Below are 20,256 nucleotides of genomic sequence, written 5' to 3'. Positions count from 1 at the left end.
GAAATTCCGTTTAGGACCACCATCTCCACAGGCCACTGTAGATCCTGGAGGCGGAGCTTAGTGTACATGGGTGTGATTTGTGTGATCATTTAAATGCCATTTGTTAGACTCCCTGTTCAATACTGACTTAGAATGAGCTCATTTATACGCAGTTATAAGGGCCATGCTCAAGGGCCAAACAGCAGCAGCTTGGCTGTGCTGTCCATTGAACAATCTTGAGATCATACTTATGTTTTGACTGACCTTCCAGTTTCTTAGAATACACGTAAAATGACGCTACATGCTCAGATTTGCAGATTGTATCTGGAATTGTATCTGTATCACTTTGCTATGTACTTTTTGTTGTTGTTTTCCCTCTGTTATTCTGTCTGGATGGGAGCAAAAGCTGCTCTAAAACCTGAATGTATAGAGAGAATTTTGTTTTGTTTCAGGATTCCACAATGCAATATTAAGATTTTTTCTTAAAAACACTGAAGTACTTTTCTATGATTGCATTCAATTAGTAAAGATTAATTTGTATTGGTTGCCAAGTTGCTGATGTATAAAAGGATGAAACACTTTGTAGAGGTAACAGTTACTCTGTATCACAACATATCAGGGTGAATATATTTCCTATTAAGCCATGCACTGTCATGTGTTTATCAATCGGTATCATTAGCGGGGAATAAGTTGTATGAATTAAACAGCTTTTGTCGTTTTTCAAAAAGTCTAACGATGCCCATCTCTTGTACTCGTTTACAATCCTGTTACAAAAAGATGACAAAATAAAACCCCAGGTTGCCAGATTGTGACGGTTATCATTGCATTGTGTTTCAATTAATTCTCAGTCGTCTCTCTAAATCTCTTAATGAAAGGCTAACCGAGACGCATTAGCATTTTTGGCAAGCAACCGCCTCTCCAGCATGAAGCGAGCAGCGTTTTCATGAGGGCCGAGCCACCTGGCGTGGCTGCTAGAGAGCACGCAGGATGGTTTAGCATTTCTGTCATATTCTTTGCGACGTTTTGACACTCTGCATCTTGCTCCGCATTTCATTCGATTGCTCATTCTTTTTTAGATACGGATTCCAGCCAGATAGCGAAGCACCGTGTTCTCCCCGGTCTCTGGTTTATTTTCCTTCCCTCCATGTTGTCTTTATTGTCCCTGTCGTGCCTGTGTCTTGATTCCTATTCAGCGTGGACACTCTGATTACTCAGGCGATTGATGTGGGTTCACATTCTATTGAATTCTGAAGAAAAAAGGCTTTGTTTAGATCTCAACCAGTGAGCAGAATAACAGAATTGCTTTCCTTTTGTTGAAATTTTAATTTTTGCTACTCTGCAACTCATGTTTTTATAACTTATCTGAAGTTTTTGCTTTAAAAAGTTGATTATTTGTTGATTATTTGCTGTTAAATATCCAGCATTTTGGTAAAGTTTGTTAAATTTTTTTTTTTTTTTTTGTCCAAACTGAACCACAATTTTTTTCCCCCAAATTTATAAAACATTTGCTGATTTCCTTCAAATTGATCTCTGTATGATGATTAATCCCAGTTATATATTTATATATATTTACCTGTAGCCTATATTTCTCATGAAATGTCTTCTTTGACTAATAACATTTGACATGTGCTTCTTTTTGAACATCCCATTCCGCATTTGGTTCCCATGTACCGTCAGAATTCCCTCCACTCTTCTGGGAAGATGTTCCACTTGATTTTGGAATGCGCTTGAGGAGATTATCATCCACAAAGATGTCAGTAAAGTCAGGTAGTGATGTAGGTGAGGTGAGGAGGCCTGGGGTGTAGTCAGTGTTCACATTCATCTCCAATAGGTTTGAGGTCAGAGCTTTATAGCAGGTCACTTGAGATCTTCTAATTGTATTCATGGAAAGTATATCTTTAAAGGTGTGCTAACATGCTGGAGCTGGTTTGGGTCTCCTAGTTTAAGTAAATGGAAAATTTCATACTACTGCATCCAACAGCCTCCTATACAATTGTGTGCCTTCAGCTGTGTAGTAGAAGTTTGTGGAGAGACTACATATGGCTGGGAAAGTCAGGTGTCCCAATACTTTTTGTCCATATAGTGCACATATTAGCTGTCTCACTCTGTATAGACCTGAAACTGTATGTTGATATGGTTATAGATGTATATAAGCAGTGCATTCATTTCAAACGCTGATTGCAATCTACCTGTGTGTTCCAGCCAATCACAATCCAGTATTCAGACAGACCTTGATATAATGCAGTATATGATATAGGTGTGTTTATGCATAGGCGTGTTCTTTTTAATGTTAAAATCTCACGAACAAAAAGACACAACGTTTGTAGAAAAAAATATATATACTTTCGGTAAATCACAATTGCTTGGCAACGATTCCTACTCAGATTCTGACTGGCGTCTGGAAACTCTTTAATATTCCACATCATGAGTTTATGGAATTTTTATGAAGTCCGAGTTCAGGCTTATTTTTACGTCCTCTATCGCGTCCCAGAGGACAGACAGAGCGTTTACAAGTCATGAAACTCTTGACCCTCTCGAGATAAACTGTACATTTGCATGCTGAGCTGCAATGATGTGAAAAAGCCTGACTGATATTTTCAGTTTTCTGCTTCTGTCAGCAAAATATGATTTCAATTTTTTTCTTATTTTTTTTCTTGTCTTCTGATTTTTTTTTTTTTTTTTACACTTTTTTCGCTTTCTCTCTATTTTTTGTCGCTTTTTTTGTAGTAGCGGAGGCTTGTGGATGACAAGAAATGTTTTGGTGTAAATGATGAAATAATGTAAAGGAAAAAAAGAAAAAGAGAGAGAAATGTAGGTGTAGAAACTTTTTTTTTCGCCCTGTGATTTAGCTGTATGTTTGTGCTCTATGAAGTAGAAAGAACATTTTGCGATGTTATCGCGTTGCATAATCGCTTTTACGCAAGTTTGATGCGTGCATTTCTGTAGATCGTTGTCTTGCGCTTGTACGGGTGTTGAATCGGTGCAATTGATAAAAATGGTATACAAAAATAATTGAATTCGTTGTACTGTTCATTTGAGCCAAAAAATTATACTGTGTTCAGAGTCATAACTGGAAAATTTTTCTTTTTTTTTTTTACATTATTTTTTAATCTCCATCGAGATTTTCTCAATAAAACAAGCAAACTGTAGCGTCAGTGTCCTAGATTTCAGTTAAGTAGTGCTTGAAGTGTGCTTGAAGTTTTTTGACTGATCTAAAGTTAATACTGGTATACAGTTTGGAAACACGTAGTCTAATGGTTTTTAAGACACATGCATGTTGCTTTTGTTTCAACAAACAAGGTAAAAGGCAGAAACACAAAAATTGAACAGTGAACAACCAGAAAATAGTTCTGTGGACAGATGGGACATTTTTGTGTTTGATAGAAGAACTTATGCAAAATGGAGAACATGAAAACAGTGTGTAATATACAACAGGTTTACTGGCGGCGCTGTTTTGTGTATTTGTCTTACACTGTCTTGTGTTGTCTTTGCACTGTTTGCACAAGGTTGCACATGATGCACTTTATGTGGCGAGGACACTTACTAGTCCTTAGCCCTGTGTTTTCTGTTTCTGTGATTGTTGTTGTATGTAGCACCAGGATTCTGGAGGAACGTTGTTTCATTTCACTGTCTACTGCGTCAGATATATATGGATGAAATGACAATAAAAGCTTCTTGACATGATAATAGACTGCCTCACCCCCACAGTCAAACATGGAAGTGGTTTGGGGTTGTTTTAAAGCAGGTAGGCTGGGGACTTGAATCCTAAACCAACATGGCAACCGGATCATGTAATTCCGTCTGGACTGCGGCTGATTGGAAATGAGAGTTATTTAGAGATCAAACAGTCGTTTGGAGTGATATTTATCATGGAACGACCTGCCCAGTCACAGCACCTAAATCCTATTGAACTGCTCTGGGATGAACACGAAATCTCCAACTAGTGAAGAACACATTTGGCAGGTTTTACAAGAGACCCGGCAAAGCTGAATGTCTTAACCACTAACTGTCCGGATAATTGTCAAACATTTCTACATTTAAATGTGTGACATGTCTCTCGACAATTTGAAGTGAAAACATAAAGAGAGTTAAGTGAGAAGCTGTGGCGAGAACACGAGTCCAGGTGAGAGTGTGTGGAGTAAAGATTCTCCCACTGTGTGTATATGATGTAACTTTATATTATACATATCTGATGTGCAGGAGAATGGAACACTGAACTCCATTCATTATTCTCCTACCATACATCACTACTTTTACTTTTCATACTTAAGTATGAGAAATGTTGTGCTTCATCAGCGCTAGCTACAGCATTCAGGGTTTATTAGAAAATTAATTTTTATTAGAAATATAAATAAATAAACAAACAAATATAACAATCAATAGAATGGTATTAAACTAAGCCTCCGATCCCTGGAGAGAACTCTGTCTAGCAACCAGCTCTGGAGGAGACCGAACAAGGCAGATGAAGCAGAGGTGACCTCGTTCATACACCAACAACCTCAAATCTCAGGCCCACAGTGGGTTTCTATAAGATTCAGGCCAAAGAAAATGACGAATGTTTCCAAAGTTTGAGATCAGAAAATATAAAAATGTAAAGAAAACTCCGTAACAGTGCGGTAAACTTTATTTATTTATTTTGGAGTAATTACAGTTTTTTTCAATTTATTTTTATTTAAATATTAGTATATGCATTTTGATGTAATATGGCTGTTAAATTTATAATTTTTTAATAATTTTTTCACAGATATTCTCGTATGCAATTTCAGCAATAAAATGTCAATTTTCCTGAAAATGAAAATAAATAACTTGTTTATTTTTAGAAGCCTGTCTTTATTCTCTTGTATGTTTAGTATCGCCGTTTAGTAAAAAAAAAAAAGGACTTCTTATCCGATTGTTTGATGGAATAATCAGCAGAATACTCGATTACTAAAATAATCGGTAGCTACAGCCCTAATAGTGCTGCTGTGCCCAGATGCAACTCTTTTCCCTCTACAGATGTTGTAATAATGACACAAACTGTAAAGTTACCAACAGATCATGTTTCTATTTTTCCACTTCCATCATGTTGCATTCTTCGCGTTCCCACTCCCACGTCTGAAGCGGCGTGTGATCAGTCGACAGCGTGCGTGTTTGGACATGTCCGTCCTGCGCTTATTTGTACTTAATTGGAGCGTTTTTTGGGTTTTGTGAGGAGAAGACGTTGTAAAATTGCTTCCGATTGTCTTGGGATACGAGTCTGAAGTCTGGAGCTGTAACCGTGGGAGAGTGAGGAATCCAGCTTGGGACTGCTTGACGTTCGGATGACCTTTAGATGTGATGTTTGCGTAGATCCTATCAGCGCCGAGATTACGCCAGAGACCAAATTCTTTTAGGGGCATATTTATTCTTAGCAGTAATATTTTAGAGTTTGTTCACAAAATCCTTAAGTGCTAAAGAAATTATTGATGGGGGAGGGAATAAATCGCCCATCAGAGATGTTTCTGAGACAAAAACAGGGTGGTTTTTCACTCGAGGACTTCCTGTTGTTAGTCATCTCGCTCACCAAGTGGCCAGCCGAGATCTGACATTGAGCAAAAAGCAGATAATTACATTTGCTTCCTTTGACTACACTTTCATTTTGCACAAAGGCGCTATGTTCGCGAGCGAATGATGAGTCACGGCCTCTCTACAGTGCAATGGCATGACTCTGTGTGTGTGTGTGTTACGTAGATGTGTCACATCCCTTCTTTTTTTCCTCTTTCTGCTGAAACCTCAATATGGCGCAAACTTGTGAAATTCCACGCATTTCTCTCTCCAAAGCCTCATCTCTTTTTTTTCCCTCGAGATCTGTGAAAAGTGTGAACCCCCGTTTTGGCTGACAGCATGAGAACGCTGGAAGATGTTCTGACTTGTTCAAAGCCCATGAGTTTGATCTGCTTTATCTACATTGCTGCTTTTCAGTTTCGCTCTAAACAGACGCCTCAATCAACAGCAATGAAACAGGTTTCATTGATTAACTCTGCATATTGAGAAAGAGAAAACCTTGAGGTTCTGTTTAGAACGGTACCTCCTTGCTCGCAAAAACTCCACCCATGAGAAATAGTTTTTACGCACTACCGTGGTTTTGGGTGGGTATGTTTAAGACAACATCATCCTGTTGCGTCTCATTATAAATTTAGATCTGCCATGATAAACACAAAAAAAAAAAACCTGATTAAACTTCATATCTGAATATAGCCTTAGTACATTCGTGAAATGAATAGTTTCCTGTTAACGCGTACGTTATAGCAGCTACTGAATAAACAGCTTTTCTGGTGTTTATTTGGCGTTTAATTAAAAACGATTGAAAGTTTTACAAGCACCGACACTGGAGACCTAAACGTTCACCAATAAGCCATACTGAAATCGAATTTTTATTCATATTTAATGTATTAGATTGAGAGTATTAATATAAACCTAGCCTACATATAGCCAGGAAATTACACTATATTGACAATGTTCAAACATTCCATATATAGTCTCCATTTCCTGTTAGAATCCACTAGATTTTGTGGATTTGTACTAACAAGGGTGTTAGATCTTCCACTCTAACACATGTAAAGCAGATCTTCATGGAGCTGGTTTTGTGCACTGGGGTGTTGTCATGCTGGAACAGGTTTTGGTCTCCTAGTTCAAGTGAAGGAAAAATCTAAATATACTGCATCCAAAGATGTCCGACATGATTGTCTGCCTTCAACTCGGTGGTAAAACTTTGGGGGGAAAAGCCACATATGGCTGGAAAAGTCCAGTGTCCCAATACTTTTGTCGATACAGTGCATTATAGTGATCTTTGCAGCAGAATTTAGGGCTGAAATCACATCCTTGCTACAAGTAACAAGCTAACCCTAACGTTGATCGTCTCTGTGATTAGAATGGTCAGTGTTCCAGATTTAACAAAGTACTGCATCCATATATTCATCCTAAAGGTGTTCAGTAGGGTTGAGGTTCAGAGCTCTATAGCAGGGGGTCTTCCACTCCAACCCATGTACAGCATATTTTTATTGTAATTTATAATAGTTGGTATTGTCTTGCCTGAACAGATTTGGGTCTCGTAGTTGAAATGAAGGGAAGGAGGTCCCCTGGTGGTCTAGTGGTTAAGATGCAGCGCTCTCACCGCTGCGACCCGGGTATGATCCCCGGTCAGGGAACCATCCCCAGCCACTCTTAGTGCCGGTCCCAAGCCCGGATAAATTGGGGAGGGTTGCGTTAGGAAGGGCATCCAGCGTAAAACATGTGCCAAATCAAACGTGCGGAGGATCCGCTGTGGCGACCCCTAACGGGAGAAGCCGAAAGAAACTTTTTTTAGTTGAAATTAAGGGAAGATTTAATGCATTAAAATACAACGTACACCATTGTGTGTCTCCAACTTTCTTATTTTTGTATGGAGGTGGCAGCTCAGGATCTGGACTCTGGATCAGAAGTTCACAAGTTCACATCCCAGAACCATAAATCTCGCAAATGGGTCCAACCTCCCATGGTCCATTGCCACACCCAACAAATCATTCGCAACCTTCCATAAAAAAGGTTAAACACATTTAATAATCATTGCAAAATTGCCTGAATTCGAGTAAACATATAGAGTATATTAAACTTCAGCAAAAAAAACAGGTCAATAATTTAAATGAACGAAGGCGGCAGTGGGGCCCGGGGCGCTCACTAGCACCCCCCCTAACTGGTTTCTCCATAGATGGCCACACACATATAGCTGGGAAAGTCCTGGTGTCCCAATACTTTTGTGGTTATAGTGTGTCTGTGCTGAGGTCACATTGCTTTTTTTTTTTAATGAGATTCTACAATGAAATAACATGACTGTATAGTTTAATATTGGATTTGATAAGCAGGAAGGATGTTTAGAGAAATCTGAGGACCCATTTGTCAGGACGTTTTGACTGAGCCACTGTAGTAATGGCGGTATGAAGGTGTCGAGGGGGAGGCAACTCGCTGGGTATCTCCTCGGGGAGGAAACTTCATCTCTCCTTCCTGTCCTGTTTTAGCCTCCCACATCACGTTTCGCGCTTCCTTCAACGTATCGTAGGTACACACAAGTTTAAAAACCCCCGACTCGGAACAGCTGTGAGTCGTAGAAGTACGTTTTTCACGTACATAGTTTCGCTAAAAGCCTGTAACCAGTGTCCTTTCAGCTGGTTTCACCTTATTTCAACAATCCGCTTAGTCATCCAGGGTCGTTAAAAGCAGATGTTGACACAGTGCTTAGAGTTGGAGTGTGGATTTGTTAGGTGTTAAACGTCACACACACACACACACACACACACACACACACACACACACACACACACACACATACACAGAAGGAGGAGGAGGAGGAGTAGGAGTGAGAGACTATTGGTTGACATGTTGGTGATCCCCTCCTTTAGCTTCCTGTTCTCATATAGCACTGGACTCCCACTGTAATGGAGGCCATACGAGTTTTACTACCTGCGGTTGTTCCTGTAAAGGGGCGGAGCTATACTTTATTTGAATTAATTTCAAGACTCTTCTCCAGCAGAATAACCTGATAAAGACGCGACACATTCGAATAAATCACAGCACTGTATCCAGAATATATACACTATATTGCCAAAAGTCATAAGTACTGGAATGTGCTTTTGGAGCTTTGCATTCCACATTCTTATTCTCTCCACTCTTCTGGGAAGATGTTCCACTAGATTTTGGAGTGTGCTTGTGGAGATTTGTGCTTTTTCAGCCACAAGGGTATGTAAAGTCAGATAGTGATGTAGGTGAGGTGAGGAGGTCTGGGGTGCACTCAGTGTTCACATTCATCCCAAAGGGTCTCAGTGGGATTAATAGCTCTATAGCAGGATATCTTCCACTCCAACCCATTTAGAGCAGATCTTCATGGAGTTTGCTTTGTGCACAGGGGATTTGTCATGCTGGAACAGGTTTAGGTCTCCTAGTTCAAGTGAAGGAAAAATGTCATGCTACTGCATCCAAAGACATTCTATACTTGTGTGCCTTCAGCTTTTCATAACAATTTTGGGAAGGTACCACATATAGCTGAAAGTGTCAGGTGTCCCCATACGTTTGTCCATATAGTGTATAGTGTTGAATTCTGCGTTCTGATTGGTCGAGAAGGTGTTAATTAGTTTTTATAACATCTAAATATAAAAAAAAAATAACAGGGCCAGCGACAGACTGTTTGTCATTAAAAAGAAATCGCACCATCTATCTAACGTTGCTCCACAACTTTAAATGTAATGCGGATCAAGGATTCCTAGGATTGGTCGGCGTTCCTGATTGACAGGAGAGAGATTAGTATGCCCCGCCCACTCACAGAGCGCCGTCTTCAGGATTTCCTGCCGAGAAAGCGAATGGCTCTCTAATGCGTAAACTCCCTTAGGATTCGCTGCGCTTTAAATCATAATCACATTTACACTACATTCAGGAGATATTCCGTTACGGCGCCAGTTCCATAATTATTGCTAAAACAGACAGACAGCAAATCAGCAATTCACTGAAGTGCCCTCTGTTCCGTCTGCAGGAAATCACAGCTCTACCTCTGCCATGTTAATCTGTATTCTATGTGACTCTCAGGACACGCCTCGGTCTCCGTAGTGTTGCGATACGTCATATTCACGTAGCAGCGACGAGAAATTCGATCTACATATCAAATACTGGTCACAAATTATTGTTCACTTTCTAAATAATAAAAGTGTAGCACATATAGGCGGCTTTCTTTTTAAACAGCGCATTGAATATGAAATCTTGCTTTTCGTATATTAGGCTTTATATAACCTGGCTGCTTTTTATTTATCTGACCAACTTCTAATATATACTCCTTTCTGAACTCTTAGATCAATGTCCTCACCCTACTTAGTAACTGACTTCCTCTTGATATCTGCAACAGCGACACTGTCTCTATTTTCGAAAACGCATATCTTCGGGCAGCCATATCGGTCGTATTTGCATGTCTTTCTGGTTGTAGAGTGTTTCATTATTTGATACTGTTGTTCATTGTTTTATTTGTTATTCTATGTAAGGTGTCTTCAAATGTCACTTATAGCACCCATACATAAAATGTATTTATATATTATTATATAAATCAATCAGGTTTTTTTTTACCGATGCAGATGTGTGAAAAATTATCCTGATTCAAATGCTAACTTGGATCCATGCATCACATCGTTCATTTTTTATGCCGATGCACGATCTTACCATCCCTACTTTATCCCTGATGAGTGAGCCAGAGATGCTGGTGGTGGTGAGGGAAAAGCTCCCTGAGATGATATAAAGAATGAAAACCTTGAAAGGATCTAAACTCGAGAGAAAGAACCTCAACCGGGTGACATCCGGAGATTTATTCGTTAAGTCTGTTTGTTTGAAGTGACCCATCCTCAGGAAGTGGTTGCCATTTGATGAGAACTTCATCCGCAATTAGGGCATAAGTATAGATCGTATCACTCTATCATCTGAAAGGGGCAGATGTAGTGTACAGGGGGGGTGGAGACGGATGATCCGCTGTCTCCGGGTCTCTGTCTCGCCCTGGGTAGAGTGCGGTTCTATTGCTGAGTGGTGTAGAACTGCTTTGCTCCAGCTCTCATGACACACACCGGATATGAAGTCAGTGTGATATCAGTAATTCAATCCAGGGATCCGCTATGTGCTGAAATTACAGCAGGGTGTTGCTAATGGCTCGCTAATGTAATAGTGAAAATGTGCCAAATGTATCCTGTGTGTGTGTGTGTGTGTGTGTGTGTGTGTGTGTGTGTGTGTGTGTGTGTGTGTGTGTGTGTGTGTGTGTGTGTGTGTGTGTGGGTGGTGTTTTCTCCGTAGTTACATAGTACTACACAGTTTTGGTATAAACAGATATATTCGCTCTTCATTAAGTAAAGAAAGTCATTTACATTCATGAGACACTTTTATCCTGAGCGACTTACAAACAACTTATTCGTACTATGAGCAGTTGAGGGCCTCGTTTAAGGGCCCAGCAGTTACTGTCACTTCATGACGCTGGGATGCGAACTCACGACCTTCCGATCCCAAGTCCTACACCTTAACCACCGAGTTTGAACAATATATTTTTATATATTACTGCATATATTACTTTATATAATTTTTATAATAAATGTTTATTACACTGAATCTGAATTTTAAATGACCAGTTTTATTCTAAAAAATGGTTTAAAAATGTTATTAGGTTTATTATTCAATATTAAAAGTGCATCATTTATGGGAAAAAGTATAATTTTTTTTACTTCATAATGTGAAGATATATTTCGATATTTATGATGGTGATTATTATTATTATTATTATTAGTGTTATAGTTGTTGGTATAGTTGTTTTATTATTATTATTATTATTATTATTATTAATAGTAGTAGTAAAATGGATCACTGCTTAAACACCTTTTCTGTTTTACTACTATTAATAATAATAATAATAATAATAATAATAATAATATCATAATTATTTGTCCAAAGTCTATTAGATATCAGAATCCTAAAGGAGAAATCGTGACTATATATAAATATATAAATAATTTTTTAAATGATTTTGGATCAATTTAGTTTTATTATATTATGGTGCTTTATATTTTTATTTAATAATGAGAGTTTAGTGATTAATCACAAATCAAAAGAAAATAATCAGATCAGACAACTGCAGTTATCTAATAAACACCAAACCTCAAGTGTAGAAATTATTAGATCAGTGAATCTAATAAACGTGTGTGTGTGTGTGTGTGTGTGTGTGTGTGTGTGTGTGTGGACATCTGAGTGTAGGATTGCTATGTGCTTCTTTTTGAACATCCCATAACACATTTAGTCTCCATTTGCTGTTATAATAATGTCCAGTGTTCTGGGAAGATGTTCCACTAGATATTATATGGAGATTTGAATGTAGGTGAGGAGGCCTTCAGGACGAGGCAATGTATTGTCGCATCCAAAGACGTCTTATACATTTTTCAGCTTTGTGGTAACAGTTTGTTCCACATACGGCTATGAAAGGCAGGTGTCCCAATACTTTTGAGGCATATAGTATGTATAGATCTCCTAGAGCCCCGTAATGATGAGGTTAGCTTTAGGATGTGTCTCTAAACAGATTTTAGGAGCAAGTTTTCACCACAGACCTCAGTGAGACTTGTTCATCTCGTGATGTCCTCATGCAGCTGGTGATCTGAGTGTCTGGAGAGCATCATGTGTGTGTTCATGTGAATTGTGCTGCTTTCAACAAGGTCATAAAAAGGACAGTGAAGATTTTGGGCTTATCTAATTAGACGGAAACCGTGTGCTGCGTGCGTGTGTGTGTGTGCGTGTGTGTGTGTGTGTGTGTGTGTGTGTGTGTGTGTGTGTGTGTGTTTGTGAGAAGCCAGAACAGCAGCAGAGCTTCTATTTTCAGATAAGCAGTGGTTGACCACAGGTTTGATGGAGGCTCACCACACCCGCTCTCGAAGGAACTGAGATCTTCTCACAGCTTTGCGGAGTTTGTTTTGTGGTCGGTTTCAAGAAGCGTGATGGAGAAGACCTCCTCTTTTTTTTCGTGCTGTAAATGTCTCTTGCTCCTCACACTCTGGGCTGAGCGGATGATGTAGGATGATGTAACCGGTTATCGGACACACCGAACACACTTGCACTCGTTCGCAACGGAAAACACGATGAAATCTGTGTCACTCATTTGCTACTGCAAAATGATATACGAGGAATAAACTTCTGGGTGTGCAGTTATGGGAAAATAATCGACAACAAAGTTAGTTTTGCTTCTCAGAGGTGATTCTTTTCACCGATCACATCCTGAAGTGTTTCATTCTTCTTTTACTGCAGCAGGTATTAAAGAGTAGAACAGCACATCGTCCTTTGTGTCCATTTATAGTTACGTTCAGCGCAAGGGAGTTTATACGATATGAAGCTTTTTGTGAACGAGATGTTGTGAAGATCTCTTTCAGAATTTCATTAAATATATACACTATATGGACTTACTGAGTAAAAGACAGGAGGTGGAGCTGGAGGTAGCAGAGCTGAAGATGTTGAGGTTTTCGTTGGGAGTGACGACGATGGACAGGATTAGAAATGAGTTTATTAGAGGGACAGCGCATGTAGGACGTTTTGGAGACAAGGTGAGGGAGGTGAGATTGAGATGGTTTGGACATGTGCAGAGGAGGGACATGGGGTATATCAGTAGGAGAATGCTGAGGATGGAGCCACCAGGAAGGAGGAAAAGAGGAAGACCAAGGATTTATGGATGTGGTGAGGGAAGACATGCAGGTAGTTGGTGTGAAAGAGACCGATGCGGAGGACAGTGGGGTATGGAGACGGATGATCCGTTGTGGTGACCTCTAATGGGAGCAGCCGAAAAAAGAAGAAGATAAATACACTATATGGACAAATAGTTTGTGGACAACCAACCATAAGATTCGTAAATGCTCTTTTGATCATCCACATTTATTCCTTATGTACTGCTATAATAACCTCCACTGTTCTGGAAAGATTTTGGAACGTGCTCACGGAGATTTCTGATCTGTGTTTTTGAAAAAGTCCAACCTTTCATCCCAAAGGTCTTCACTTTGACTTTGTATACAGGGTTTGCATTGTCATGCTTGGAACAGGTTTGTGTCTTTTAGTTCTAGTGAAGGGAAATTTGTGCGCCTCCAATTTTGTAGTAACAGTTTGAGGAAGAACCACATATGGCTGGAAATGTCAGGTGTCCCAATACTTTTGTCCGTACACAGTTTAATTACAGACAGACTGGTGGCAGACAGTTGGAAAAAGAAAACTTAATTCTATCTTTATATATATATATATATATATATATATATATCAAGACCTTCTTATTCAGGGAAGAAACTTTTCCAATGTCTGTATGTGTTATTCCAAATTGCAATATTTTGAACATGGAAAAAATATACGACTTTGTTTATTCATTTTATCGTAAAGATCTTTGTTGTTTTTGCACAATTAAAATGATGCCTTAAACATTTTTTTGTTGCAGCTTCTGATTGGTCGTCTCCGATATACACGTTTTGATTATCCTGTGTCGTGTTTTTAGCTTCTCTGTTCGTAAGACCGTCAACTGGTTTACTTGAAGTTGCAAATGTTTTTCTCTTACGTGTGATTTTCAGGCGCCGGATAAGAGGAAAGCGCTGGAGGAGACCAAAGCGTACACGACCCAGTCTCTGGCCAGCGTTGCCTACCAGATCAACGCCTTAGCCAACAATGTTCTACAGCTGCTCGACATCCAGGCCTCACAGCTTCGCCGCATGGAGTCGTCCATCAACCACATCTCGCAGGTCTCTCACTCACACTCACGCGTTCACACAAAGAGTGCACTCACATACTATAGACCTACACTTACATACACATTCACAGACACGCAAATGTACACGGACTACACACACACACACTCCTAGATGGCAGCGTGTGAGTGTGTCCTTATGCTGTAACCCTGTGGAAGGTCCAAGTGACAGGACAAGTTTCTGCTCTCGCTTACACTATAGCGTCATTTGCTCATCCAAAAGTTTGAGCGTCTACAAAAGCTTTTTTTGCCTTTTCTCCCTCTTTTAAAGTTAAAAGCCAAGAGTCCTTTACCAAAGACTTTACAAAGCACCGAGACTCATAAACCCGTCTAACCGGCGTCGTCGTCTGCCGTGTCGAGTCTCTGAGCGTGTGCGGTTTCCGTAGAGACGTATGAGACGTAACGTGTCAAAGGACATGATATAATTCAAATCATAATATATAATTATTATTATATATAATAGTGTGTATATGTGTGTAAGTGAGAGAGATTTTATATCTGTACATGTCTCTTAGACACTAAAACGTCTAAAAGACAGAAACTGGAAGAAAGTGTGTGTGTGTGTGTGTGTGTGTGTGTGTGTGTGTGTGTGTGTGTGTGTGTGTGTGTGTGGGGAATGAGTGGGAGATTGTGAAGCTGCTACCTAGAGCTTTGTATGAAGAGGCAGTTAATAGACTATGAACAGACACTGTTTTGTCTGGCCAGCTGGAGCCTCAGTGGAGAGAAAGCACGCGAGAGAGGCTGTGTGTTCCCCTTTTTCAATCTCGTGTGTGTGTGTGTGTGTGTGTGTGTGTGTGTGTGTGTGTGTGTGTGTGTGTGTGTGTGTGATTAATAGATTACTGCACTTCAGGCCCTGATGCGTGTGAAAGCTCTGTTCGGCTCGTATAAAAGAAGCAGCAATGCTTTCTTTACTTTGAAAGAAATTTGACTTGGCATCACGCTGGCCACTTTAATATTTTGAATAATTATACACTTTGATAAATCGCACGCCGATTTTTCTTTGACTGTTGAATGAAGACGGTGGATGGAAGAAAGCCTGACGAAGTGGTAGCTCAGTAGTTAAAGCTCTAGGTTACTAATCAGAAGGTCACTGGTTCAGACCCCCTGGTATTGCCAAGCTGTCATGCTTTGAGCCCATGAACAAAGCCCTTAACCCTCTGAGCTCCACTGTATCATGGCTGACCCTGAGTTCTGAACCCAGCTTCCTAACATCGCTGGGATATGCGAGCTATAGATTTTCTTTTGTGGGCTTTGATCATTTATTCCTTCAAATAAGCTCCTGTTGCTCCGATACATCAAATATCCCCCACCATCAGGAAAGTGGTAGTTTAGTGTTAAAGTCATTGGACTTTGTATGACATTCATTTAAATCCCAGCTCCACCAAAACCAAGTTGTCATGGCTGGACCCAGAGCCATAACCCCTTAACTGCTCAGATGTAATTGTAAGTCGCTCTGGATAAGGGCGTCTGCCAAATGCCATCAATGTAAACATCAATTTTCGAGTGTCATGTGACCTGGGTTTAGTCGAGCGGATCAGATAGTCGAGAACGTTCCTGAATCATCTTGCCATCTCTACCTCGGAATTTAGTTCTCTTTATTTGGAGAGTTTATTAGCCTGCGTCCAGCTGGGGATGGTCCTACAAGATACAGCCTGAAGATCCATGAAGTTACTGAGCAACTCAAAACTGTTAATAATATCACCAGTCTGCTTCTTAACAGTTTGCATTAACACCTCAACAATGATGGAACTGTAAGGAATGGACATTTTGTGTTGAGGATGCGGATGGGTTCCTCTCAGGGTTTCTCAAGGAGCAAACTATGGGACAAGGCTCACGTTAAAAGCTCAATACAAATAAAACCGAATTAATTAGAAATATTGTATATCCAATGATGAACGTGCACTAATAAATGTTACTGCACTCTACAGGCAGCCATGACGGCTCCATTCTCTTCCTCCTCCTTCTTCTCTATCGGCTTCTTTCTTAAAGGGATAGTTCTGATTAATTATAGGAAGCCGGACGCAGCGTTATTGGGTCGGTATCCTGGATTCCAACACAATGACATATTCTACCCCCAGGACAAACTCCAGCACCCCCTACTCCTCCACCTCAACCCCCACCCCCCCACCCCCCCACCCGCTTGTGCTGTGTGGATGAGTTTATTCCCGAACAGGAAGTGAAGCAGAATATGGTTCGAGCAAGGAAGCCCTCCTCCCTCCTGCGCTTCCTGAAGACGGCATTGCTCGTGCACGCTAACGATGCCGCATAAGAAATCGAGCACAAAAAACCCTAATAGATCGATCCGATAGCTGCGGAAAATCAGATTTTTGCAGAAAAAACAACTTCGGTAATTTGATTACAGGGAAACTCTAAGACTATACAAGTCAGTAATAATCAGATTTCTTCATAAATCAGACACTCTGTAACCCAATAGAGATGAATCATGCCTAGCGTGTCTTCTATTCACTTCTTATCCACTTGAACACATCGTACAGACGTACAAACAGTGAAATGAATTTTCTTAGAAATTTCTAGACTTCGACATTCTTTTGTATAAATAATCATAATAACCAATAACACTAGTTCGTGCTGATTATAGCACTGTTGTCATGGTAACCGGGTATCCATCGATTAGCTTTATATCTTTACACTTAACGCTCCTTTTCCTGTCCATGACTCATGTTATGTCTACGTCATGTCCCGCCCCTTTGTCCCTCATGGTTGCTGGGAATTAGTGGAAACAAAAAAGCAGGAAGCGGGTGGGAAGCTGAAAAGCAATCTCATGATTAAATGCTTGATGTGCAGTTATTAGGGGTGTAAAAGTACTCAGAACTCACGGTTCGGTACGTACCTCGGATTTTAAGTCGCTGTTCGAAGAAATGCATAAAATTGTCATTTAAAAAAAAAAAATTTTTATTAACGCAGTTTATTATTATTAACATTTTGGAAGATTTGTGAAGAATTTTAACTCAAATGCCTGCTTGGTTAAATTATATATAAAATAATTAATAAAAATAACAAATATGAAAATAAAATAGATTGTTGAGTAATCAATTAAATTGGCACAAATTAAATTGGTTAAATAAAATTACATAAATGGACCAATTAAATTAAAGTGTGTGTGTGTGTGTGTGTGTGTGTGTTTTACAGTTAATATTTAATAATATTATTTAAAATATTTAAATAATATTTTCTACAGATATGATCTACTTTACTGTCCTACTTATTTTAGCTTACTTTTTAAAAAAAAAAGTCTATTCTTTCCATCCTTCATTCAATTCAGTCCATCGAATGTATATGTGGAATTGTCAGGATTTCTTCCTTTTAAGAAAGTTCTTGATTGGGGCAGACTTTAATGGGCATGTAGGTGAAGGGAACAGAGGTGATGAGGTGGTGATGGGTAGGTATGGTTTTAAGGAGAGGAATGTGGAAGGGCAGATTGTGGTAGATTTTGCTAAAAGGATGGAAATGGCAGTGGTGATACTTTATTTTAAGAAGAAGGAGGATCATAGGGTGACGTTTAAGAGTGGAGGAAGGTGCAAACGGGTGGACTATGTTCTATGTGGGAGATGCAACCTGAAGGAGATTGGAGACTGTAAGGTGTTGGCGGGGGACAGTGTAACTCAGGGGTCTCCAATCTTTTCCAGAAAGGGCCAGTGTGGGTGCAGGTTTTCATTCCAACCAATCAATGGTCACACCTGATAGTCATTTACAATGACGATCATTAGATTTGAACAGGTAGAATTTGGTGTGGACTCGCTTGGTTGGAATAAAAACCTGCACCCACACCGGCCCTTTCTGGAAAAGATTGGAGACCCCTGGTGTAGCTGAACAGTATCGGATGGTGGTCTGTAGGATGGTTTTGGAGGTGAAGATAGGAGGAGAGTGTAGTGTGAGTTTCAGGGAAGAGGTCAGACAGGGGCTCGGTGGTGGTAAAGAGGTGCTGGATGATTGGGTAACTAATGCAGAAGTGATAAGGGAAAGTTTAAAGGACTGTGGTGAGACCTGAGATGTTGTATGGTTTAGAGACAGTGACATTAAGTAAAAGACAGCTGAAGATGTTGAGGTTTTCTTTGGGAGTGACGATGATGGACAGGATTAGAAATGAGTTCTTAGAATTAGAGTGAAAGCGCATGTAGAACGTTTTGGAGACAAGGTGAGGGAGGTGAGATTGAGATGGTTTGGACATGTGCAGAGGAGGGACATGGGGTTTATCAGTAGGAGAATGCTGAGGATGGAGCCGCCAGGAAGGAGGAAAAGATGAAGACCAAGGAGGAGGTTTATGGATGTGGTGAGAGAAGATATGTTACCTTCCTTGGTTGGTTTGAAAGAAGCAGATGTAGAGGACAGAGTAGTATGGAGATGATTCTAATGGGAGCAGCTGAAAGAAGAAGAAGAAGAAGTAAGTCGCCACAGTGACACTGCGTTAACTCTAGTTACTAATAATACAAATAAAAACCCGACACTGTGCTCAAAGTGCGAGCCGGAGTCTAAACAAGCTTGCGGTCCAGAACTTTATGTTTGTGAGGCAACTCAGATTTTAACTCTGTTTCTCACGTAAAAAGGATTTCATTCGGTACACATTTGTACCAAACATAAAGCCATATACCGAATAAATATATACTCCTTGCGTTTATTGGAAAATACACAACAACCAGGAGGTGAATTGATTCAAATGTGTATGTGTGTGTTTCTGGGCTCACACAACTGCACTGTGCTACCTTGCATTTTCTAAAACTTTCCTCCCATCACCTTGTCCTCATCTTTTATCTAAACGAGTACATCGTCCAAATGATGTCCAATTGCTGAAGCAGTCTTACTGAATCCTAAATCTAGATGCATGAACCAGACAAAAGCCCAACCCAGACTTCTGTAGGAGTCCTTTATCTTCCCTTCCTTTTTTTGAGGTAGTTGGAAAAAACTTTAATGATCATTGTAATAGAAATCAGTGTTTGAGTCATTAATATCATTCTATTAATAGATCAGTGTGCTGAGAGTCACATTCGAGTCTTTTCACATAAACTGAGGTGATTAAGTAAAGAGTCATGTGACTAAAATGATAATAGGAACATTATAGTTATAATAAATTATAGCACTTTGGATACTTAAGTACATTTGAAGGCAAAAACCTTTGTAAGTTTAAAGCGAGCACTTTTACTAGAGTAATATTTTACCTGCTGTATCTCTAATAGGACTGTAGCTATCGGTTATTTTAGTAATCGAGTATTCTACTGATTATTAGATCGATTAATAGTACCGTATTTTCCGGACTATAAGCCGCTACTTTTTTCTCACGCTTTGAACCCCACGGCTTAAACAATGAAGCCGCTAATTTATGGATTTTTCCCGGTTTCACAAACTTTAAATAAAAACACTGAGCCCCATAACAATAGACCAATGAAATTGCCGAACGGGTTCAGGTGAACCAATGAAACTCTTTATATTAAATCAGATGCGCTCCCACTGAATCGGGCCGCACCACATCATAAATATGGATGATGTTCCTCTGACGTTTGACCTGCCGCTCACTCAGACTGTCTACAGGAAATGCGAATCATTCGTCACGCTGAAAACAACCGGGCATGAAAACACACTTCACCTGTGTTCTGAGCTGCACGGCATCGGGAGAAAAGATTCACCGATGGTGATTTTTAAACGCACGACGATGCCAAAAGATAAACTCTCGAGAGAAATAGTTGTGAAAGGAAGGAGGAAGACAGTGAACAATGACTTTCTTGGTAGGCTACTGTTTAGATACAAGCCGTGTAACAGACACTGTCTTTAGTTAAAGCCTGTGTAAAGTTCATTAGTTTCAGTGTAGACACCTGCGGTTTATAGACAGGTGCGGCTTATTTCTGTTCAAAATAAAAATCGTTGTCAAAAGTCAGTGGGTGCGGCTTATATTTGGTTGCGTTTAATAGTCCGGAAATCACGGTATTTTTTTATTAAAGAGCAGCACTAAATATACAAGAGAAAATAAACCTTAAATCGAACAAGTCGTTTGTTTTCTTTGT

General features: G+C 39.8%; 1 protein-coding gene across 11 annotated transcripts in view; it reads left to right on the top strand.

Annotated features, from left to right (window-relative positions):
- The window catches only part of abi1a (abl-interactor 1a), a 55,969-nt gene that overhangs the window by 6,548 nt on the left and 29,165 nt on the right, over positions 1 to 20,256 (top strand). For all 11 annotated transcript variants that reach the window (XM_083546886.1, XM_083546894.1, XM_083546891.1 and 8 more), the window contains exon 2: positions 14,070 to 14,237. In XM_083546886.1, coding sequence (XP_083403012.1) covers positions 14,070 to 14,237 — 168 coding nt within the window. The remainder of the gene's footprint in view (positions 1 to 14,069; positions 14,238 to 20,256) is intronic.

This window comes from Silurus aristotelis (genome assembly GCF_946808225.1).
Source record: "Silurus aristotelis genome assembly, chromosome: 1".
In the NCBI taxonomy this organism is placed as follows: Eukaryota; Metazoa; Chordata; class Actinopteri; order Siluriformes; family Siluridae; genus Silurus; species Silurus aristotelis.
The sequence above is the reverse complement of the archived record's forward strand: the minus strand, read 5'-3'. Positions and strand labels throughout refer to the sequence as shown.